Source organism: Labeo rohita, chromosome 3 (genome assembly GCF_022985175.1).
Source record: "Labeo rohita strain BAU-BD-2019 chromosome 3, IGBB_LRoh.1.0, whole genome shotgun sequence".
Classification (NCBI taxonomy): domain Eukaryota; kingdom Metazoa; phylum Chordata; class Actinopteri; order Cypriniformes; family Cyprinidae; genus Labeo; species Labeo rohita.
Window position 1 is genome coordinate 25,061,547 of NC_066871.1, and position 8,634 is coordinate 25,070,180.

General features: G+C 34.9%; 1 protein-coding gene across 2 annotated transcripts; it reads right to left on the reverse strand.

The window, feature by feature from the left end:
- Positions 1 to 1,123: 1,123 nt before the first annotated feature.
- jpt2 (Jupiter microtubule associated homolog 2) lies at positions 1,124 to 7,056 on the reverse strand. Of its 2 annotated transcripts, XM_051106415.1 has the most exons (6): positions 6,877 to 7,056; positions 5,951 to 6,102; positions 4,637 to 4,687; positions 3,688 to 3,836; positions 2,531 to 2,573; positions 1,124 to 2,408 (listed from the first exon to the last, which is right to left on the reverse strand). In XM_051106415.1, exons 1-6 carry the CDS (start codon positions 6,930 to 6,932, stop codon positions 2,173 to 2,175), a joined length of 687 nt encoding a protein of 228 aa, XP_050962372.1. In that variant the 5' UTR covers positions 6,933 to 7,056; the 3' UTR covers positions 1,124 to 2,172. The 2 variants fall into 2 exon arrangements, with proteins under 2 accessions (XP_050962372.1, XP_050962373.1); XM_051106416.1 differs by lacking the exon at positions 4,637 to 4,687 and having other exon boundaries at positions 6,877 to 7,051.
- Positions 7,057 to 8,634: the final 1,578 nt, after the last annotated feature.

Here is an 8,634-nt window from a genome sequence, read left to right on the forward strand (position 1 = left end):
TCTTCCATTATGAATAATGGAGGCTATATGCTTCTGTGAACCTTCAGTGCAGCTGAATTTTTCTTCACCAGATGTGTGGCTTGACGCAATCCTGTTTCTGAGCTCTACTTAACCTCAGGGCTTGATTTTTGATCTGATAAGCATTTTCAGCTGTTAGACCTTTTGGGAGGTGAGTGCTTTTCCAAATCATACTCATTCCATTGATTTTGCCACAGTTTAACTACACTCAAAGTGTATTAATATCTACAAGCGATATAAAAGCGGAGCTAAATTTCAAGTGTCCCAGAAAAGGGTATGAATACTTATGCAATGGAATCATTTCAGGGGGGGTCTAATAGATTTGCAATAAAGTTGTTACAAACATGTTTTTTACTTTGTCATTACGGTGTATGAAGTGTAGACTGATGGGGGGGGGGGCAATTTAATGCCGTTTAACATAAGGCAGCAACATAACATGAACAAAAAATGAAGGGGTTTTGAAGGGGGCACTTGGGACTATAAACAGGCATCTAGGATTTTCCAGACAACACTAATCTAACACTAAACAGAACTTTGCTGTAGTTCTAACTTAAACATGGTATTAATAGAGAAAAATACATAACATTTTAATATCTGATATATAAATAGCACAGTTCAGAGTTGAATATTGCCTATTACCATGAAATCCACTAAAACACATTAAAGAACAAATAATACTAAAATAAGAGATTCCCAAGTGTAACCCATTAAATGAGGAATACCAGAGGGCTTAAAAAAAATTATACCTTTTAAGGCTACACATACTAGAAAATCAGGCAATATCAAAATCAGCCTCCATCCTGAAGCTCCACTTCCCAAATTTAACATGTTATGAAGTAAGTAGGCCTAATAATATACTTATATTCATTAATAAACATTTTTGATGCCAAGTATAAATTCATTTTGTATCTGACAGTGATGACGTACTGTGAAAAGTTTCATGTTTTTGTGCTTTGCACAAAAACATGAAACCAAATTAATTCAGTGTTACATAAACAAATTAAGTTGCAATTACGTAGTCTGTTTTGTACTCAAGAATCACTCAAGACACCTACTTTGAACAATACTGACCTGACTGAAAAAATTCAACAAGCACATGAACAAGTACCTTTTCAGATGATGATTTCTGTTAGTTTATTTCAAGCAACATGGTAAAACATCCTTTTGTCATGGAAAAAAAAAATAAGCAATACAAAACAGCATACAAATGAACAATACAGGGGTGTATTGTGTGAAACAGGCCTCTGTGACATCATCGCAACCAGTCACATTGCCAAGCAACCACTGAAGTATTTTGGGCAGGGATGGCACTAGTAATGTGGGAAATGCCCACACACACACTCACAGACATGTCATATCTGACCTTCCACCTGCCACGTAAAGAATAAAACAGACGGCTAATGGGAGGAACGGCCAAATTCAACAGAAGTATTGACGCAATCAATGAAGCAGCAACTCTTTTCAAGTACAGAATCAGGCATATCAGACGATTCTCTGAGTTTAAGGGTCTCGGGTTACATTCAAATGCATGTATGGACATTTTAATAGTGTGATATGCTAAAGATGGCTGATTGTACATATCTGATTCATTGTCATACGTGTGTGCTTTGGCGATCATCAGTTACAAAAAACTGTGCATTTTGGTTTGGGCTTCTAAACTACTACTTTTACAATTCGCTTTGTGTCAAAAAAGCATAAACATAGTAAAAAATGAGAAATGAAGTCACCTTATTGCACAAAAGAAATTGCCATCAGAGCACATTCACTGGGTTTCAAAGGAAGATCTAAATATGCCGATACTGAAGAGCTTGCTTTGGTGACCAACAGTGGTACCAGTTGAACACTGCATAGACTGTGCTGAGTTTCATGAGGCATACTTGTATTTAATACATTAGCAAATTGAGAGAACAATTATATAGAGAAACAACCGTCAACGCACACCATTAGAAAGGAAACATAACCATTCAGCTTTCTGAGCGACAGTGATTCTAATTAGATGAAAAAGAAGAGGGAAAATGAGGAATGAATCAAAGTGCAGAAGCAAAAAGGAATGAAGAGTGACAGACTTAAGGGGGAAAAAAAAATAACGAGAAAGGATAGGTTTAGTACAGGATAAAAGCAGATGGATGAAAGGAAGCGACAATGATGCAATGGCTAATAGAAAACCACGCTGGACTTTCCACCTGGTGGGTTCAGCACTTTGTTGTGAGAGCGAGGGCGGGGTCCGAGGCGTGGCTCGTGGTCCTTTTCTGTTGGTTGCTGTGTGGCTGGCTCAGAATTCTGATTGGCTGCTGGTGCAGGGGCTGCTGGCTCTTTTTCAGGTGTTGGTTGAGGAGTCACTGGCTCCGTCTTCACTTTCTCCACTACAGTCTCCTGTTTAGGCACTGGGGCTGCGACAGAGAGAAAAATGGTGGGAAAGGGAACTGCCTACCAACAATAATGTCCGAGGAGAAACAAACTGGGGCATGAAGAACAAATGAGTAATGTTGGGTAAATAACAGGTTTTCTTTACCTGGTGGATCCGGAGTAGCAGGTACACCCACACTTAAATTGTCCTGCAGAGAATAAAAGGCCATTAGTTTTTAAATGATTGGACATTTTCAGATTTATACAGTTTTGCTGGAAGCATAATGACAATGATTACAGATTTGTGTTGACTCACATACACTCCCATTCAAAAGTTTAGGGCTGGTACAAGAACACTCACCAAGGTTGGATTTTTTTGTTCAGAAAGAGTTTTAAAGTGCCCCCATTATGCCATTTTCAATATTGCCTTTACTACAGTGTGTAATGTAGCTGTATGTAAACGTAAACAATCTGCAAAGTTGTAAAGCCGAAAGAGTATAAATAACGTTACTGTCTCCCAAAATAAAGAATCGAATCTGTACAGCCTAATCGAGTTGTTAGTAACTCAAATCCCACTTTGGGTTAACACATTTGCATAATGCCGCAAACAACTTGACCCATCCTCAAACATGACACTTTACTACTGACAGCTTCTCTAATCTCAGGAAGTTTAACGGCGGATTTACAAAACGCTTACTTTTGAAAGATGGCTCAGTACCAAGCGGGCTCTACTGAATTACAAACTGCAAGTATGATAAATAATAGATGTTTATATTTTCTATCGAGCATTCAAAATACGGAACTATGACAGTGGGTGTATAATTTCCAACACGTGCTAAACGCGGTACACCAATCACAACAGACTAAGCCATCTGACCAATCAGAGCAGAGTAGGCTCACGGAAAGGAGGGGTTTAGAGAGACTGAATCTTTGAACTGCTTTGAATGTATTGTTTGAGAATCGTTGAAAATATTAGGTGATATTAAATGCATATTTTGAAAAAACAAAAACGGCTTTTGACCTTGCATGCATGTAAACCGATTGTAGGAGTCTCCTAAAACAACATCAGGAAACTTATAAAATGGCATAATAGAGTCACGATAATTGTGAAATATTACAACTTAAAATATCTTTCTATTAAATATATTTTAATATGTAATTCATCGCTCTGATTGCAGCATTATTACTCCAGTCTTCAGTGTCACATGGTCCTTCAGAAATAATTTTAATATTTTAATTTTAATATTTAAATTTTACATTTTTAAATTTAATGCTGATTTGCTGCTCCAGGAAAAAAAAAAAAAAAAAAAAGGGTTTGTCTACCTTTGGTTTGTTGGGATGTTGACTTTTCACAGAAGGTGGGGTTGACTCTGGACCCCCAAAGATGTTACTGGATGCTCCACCAGCGGTAACTGGCTTGCTCTGAGTCGAAGGAGCCTCTGGTCCTCCAAATATCCCACTGCTCTTTCCGCCTGAGTCAATGAGAAATGCATAAATCAGAGTTTACTGAGATACAGTGTCATAAAGCAAGCAACGGTCTTCTCAATGAAGCTTAAGAAGCAGAGTTTCATTTTTTGGTCTTTTTAGACCAAAAATAGGTATTGTTTATTATATTTTTTTATTGCATTATGTTTTAACATACAGCTCTAAAAGATTCCAACATCCTTAAAATGTCAAAGACAGTGTTTCATCATAAAGTCAAGCTGCAGACATTGGAGACAACAAAGCTACAGACAACAGAGGGCGAAAATGACTCCCCATTGCCCGGGATAACCGCCAACTCATTCGAATATCACTCACCAACCGTAGGATGACATCAAATGACCTACAAAAAGAATGGCAAACGGCAGCTGCGGTAAAGTGCACAGTGAGAACGGTTTGAAACAGGCTCCTAGGGGCAGGGCTGAAGTCGTGCAAAGCTAGAAAAAAGCCCTTCTTCAATGAGAAGCAAAGAAGTATTTTTGCGCCAGGAATGACAAAGTCACTCAACATGTGAAAGACTGCTGGAGAGCATTGCAAGACACATGAAAGCTTTGATTGAAATTCACAGCTATTCCACCAAATATTGTTTTCTGAACTCTTCTGAAGTTAAAATGTTAGTATTGTGTTTAAAAATGAATAATTATTTTCTTTGCATTATTTGAGGTTTGAAAAAACTGCATCTTTTTTAATAGTTTGACCAGTTGTCATTTTCTGCAAATAAATGCTCTAAAAAGACAATGTGTTTATTTAAAAATTTAAAGTAAAACAAAAGTAAAGTAAGTTTATCCACCTCTTCCCTCAATGCACAAGTCTGTGGGTGAGACTTCCAGTTTATTATCCGCTATAGGGAAATAAGATAAAATATCAGCATGCAGTAAATGGTAAAACTGTTTGTACTACAACCCATACATTATTATAATATATTAAATACATAATACATTAAAATAATATGGTAGGACAACAATTTGCAATATCAAGCATCAAACAAGCTGTTTTGTATAGCTAAAAATAGCTGGACGTGGATGAGAACAGAAGCCAGACCCATAAAATTTACAAATGGCCACGCCTACTCTTACAGGAAGAAAAAGGTGGATAGAATGAAACAAAAATGTTCATTTTACTCCATCACATAGGCCTACCTGTAAATAGTAAAAACAGAGAAACTGATTATTTTGCAGTGGAATCAAACATGTACGTTTGTGTGTGTGTGTGTGTGTGTGTCTATATAGTTCTATTACTTATTTCAGTTTAGTTTTATTATAGCACATCAAGTTCTTCTAATTTTATCAGTTAAATTTTTTTTTTAAATTATTTTAGTTGTAGTAGTAACAAAAGTTACAAAAAAAACAATTTACATAAATACAATAAAATAAAATAAAATCAAAACAAAACAAAATTACAATTTATGTAAGATTAAGACACAATATGTTTTACATTTGCATGTGATTTAAAAAAAAAACCTTCTTTTAAAATCTTAATAAACAAGTTAAGAAAGTTTGGTTTTAATTTCAAGTAACGATAATAACCTTTCTTTGCAGGTCTAACTTGTCATTTCTAAAACCATAGTAATGACACCACAGTGACATAGTTTCTTCCTGGTCAATTATAAAACACCATGTATGTCAGCGAAGGAAAAAAAAAAAAAAAAAAAAAAAAAGAGAGAGAGTCATTCTCAACACCTGCTCCTTAGGGCAAAGCATGTAAACGGCATGAAATATTATTACTATTCCAGATGAACATTTATCATTTATCAACCCAGAACTTAAAGTCTCAAAATTAGACAACGTTTAAGAGCACTTTAGACTTAGATCGTTACTTAGCCTGTGATAGAGCTGTTAGTGTTTTATCACTATGACCTTTAACCTTCTCAAGATGTCTAATTTCATCAGTTCAGTCTGTGTATGATCTCACAGAGTTAGACTGAGAGGTTTTGATGTTGCTTTTGGTGACATGATAACGAATGCAAAGTGCCCGTGTTTGCATAAAAGAAGAGAGAGAAAGAGAGTCACGAATACATCAAACTAAGTAACAGTGTGGTGATGACTTTCACTCAGAGAATGCAAGAGGCCCCAGACAAAAAACACAGTGTCTGCTGAAATCTCACCTGGTGGATTGGTGCGTTTGGGACTCCCCTGGGTCTCCTCCGGAGGTGCAAAAATAGAGGAGGACATTTTGTTTGGCCGTCTGGAGGCAGTGGTGTCTTCTTCATAACCACCGAAGAGATTGCTTGATCCTCCACCTGGAGGTCTTAGTACCCTGCAACATACATATAATTCACAAGGATATTACACATAATATGTTATTACTGAAATGTATAGATTAATAAAATGATCTAAAGCTACAGCGCCACCATATCTGTGAGGCGGAACTTCGCAATTGCAGTTATAAGTTTAGGCGGCCAGGCTTTTATGGGCCACCAAGTTGTATCGTTAAAAAAGCTGAATTTTAATAATAATTAGTTAATTTCTTTAAGAAACATAAAGACCCGCACAGTAAACAAAACTAAATCCTGCGGCTTAATTTCGTTTCCGGTCAACAACACTTCAAGGAAATACGCCTACTTCAAAGTCTGCATGGTGCATACGTTCATCTTTATTCAGAAACTCATGTTTATCTTCAAGGTAGCATCATCTAAATTTACAAATACATTTCTGGTTGAAAGTAAAATGCGTCTATGTAGCTCCCAAAACTTCTCTTTGAGCCTCGGCACATATGCCGCTAACGGCTAACAAATAATATTGACCATATTAAAATCATAGTTTCTAATATCAGACTGTAGCATCACACACTCTGTCGCAGTTTATTCATATAGTTATATCCACTAATTTGAACTCACAATGTAAATATAAAACAAGTTTTGTCGCTTAACTACTAAGAGTTAGCATGTAGCGCTTAGCCATGCTACAGTTCCTCTTCCATCCTTCTACAGAATCACGAATGCTGATTCAGATCAACACATGTAAGTGTCAACACCAAACCAGCTACAAACACCGGTTTGTTGCAGATAAACTGTCAGTACACGGCCCATACCTTGAACTCGGTTTGCCAGTACTATCAAGTCCCTGAAACATATTTGTTGAAGTCATGGTTGCTTGTCTCGGTCTGCTGCGACGTGACCCAGTAACTTCAACAACAGCCCTCCCTGCAGAAAGTGCCCAGCCACAACCGCTAAACTGCAAGTCTATGCCAAAAAAATCGTGAAGTCTAAACGACCACGCCCAGAAAGGCTTGGACATCTCATATGCATTTAGGGCAGAGCTGCAAATATGATTATGTGAATGGCTCTCTTAGAAATCAATCTGAGTTAAGTAGAATTCTATTGGCTGTGAGGTTAATATGGCCAACAGAGTGTGCAAAGTCGGATGTTGATTGGTTAACTAAATACTTTCTAAGTAGTGTTGACTGCAACCTCGATTATAAAATATGAAAAAAATAATATAGAGAAGTTAAGTTTTGTTATGAAAAATTGCGATAAGGGTTTTGAAAATAAACCATATGTGACTGTTTTATTATTATTATAGTTACATTTTATATTTGTAGGTATAATTCACCAAACAAAAAAATGCATTATTTTCCTGTATAATTTCTGGAAATTCTATCATGGTGTACAGTTTTGTGCTTTGTATGTTCTTGTTTATTTATTTATTTTTAATATATAAATAATTTATACACAATATAAAATATTTATTGTATTTAAACATACAATAATGATACACATTTTATATATTACACTACCAGTCAAAAGTTTTTAATGTTTTTTTTTTTTAAGAAGTCTCTTCTGCTCACCAAGCCTGCATATATTTGATCAAAAATACAGCAAAAAACAGTACAATTTTGAAATATTTTTACTATTTAAAATAACTGTTTTCTATTTGAATATTTTTTAAAATGTAATTTATTCCTGTGATTTTAAAGTTGATTTTTTATCATCATTTCACCAGTCACATGATCCTTCAGGAATCATTCTAATATTCTAATTTGCTGCTCAATTATTATTATTATTATTATTATTATTATTATTATGTTGAAAAAAGCTAAGTTTTTTTTTTTTTTTTTTTTTTTTTTTTTAGATTTTTGATGAATAAAAAGTTCAGAATAACAGCATTTATCTGAAATAGAAATATTTTGTAACATTATAAATGTCTTTATCATCACCTTTTATAAGTTTAAAACATAACTGGTAAATAAAAGTATTAATTGCATAATTTTAAATTTTAAAAGATGTTTGGATCTTTCTATTGATCAAAGAATCCAGAATTTTTTTTTCTCAACTGTTTTAATCATTGATAATAATAATAACAATAATAAATGTTTTATCCAGCAGCAAATCAGAATGATTTCTGAAGGATCATGTGACACTGAAGACTGGAGTAATGATTATTTAGCTTTGATCACAGGAATATATTACGTTTTAAAATATATTCAAATAGAAAGCAGTTATTTTAAATAAATATATATATATATATATATATATATATATATATATATTAGTTTACTGTTTTTGCAGTACAAATAAATGCAGGCTTGGTGAGCAGAAGAGACTTTTTTAAAGCATTAAAAAAACTTAACATTTACATTTAACATTTCAGTAACAATACTGTTTTCCTTCGCGACTTCTGTCGGTCTTTGTTCATTTAGGGTGGGACCGTTATTTTAAAACATTTGCCAGCTGAATAAAAATACGCTCCGTGAACGTAAGTTTCGATTGGCTGCTTTGAAAAAACGCCCCTTCTGTCTGTCATGATTGATTGCATATCTTGTCCGTCAATCATATTACGAACGCGTCGA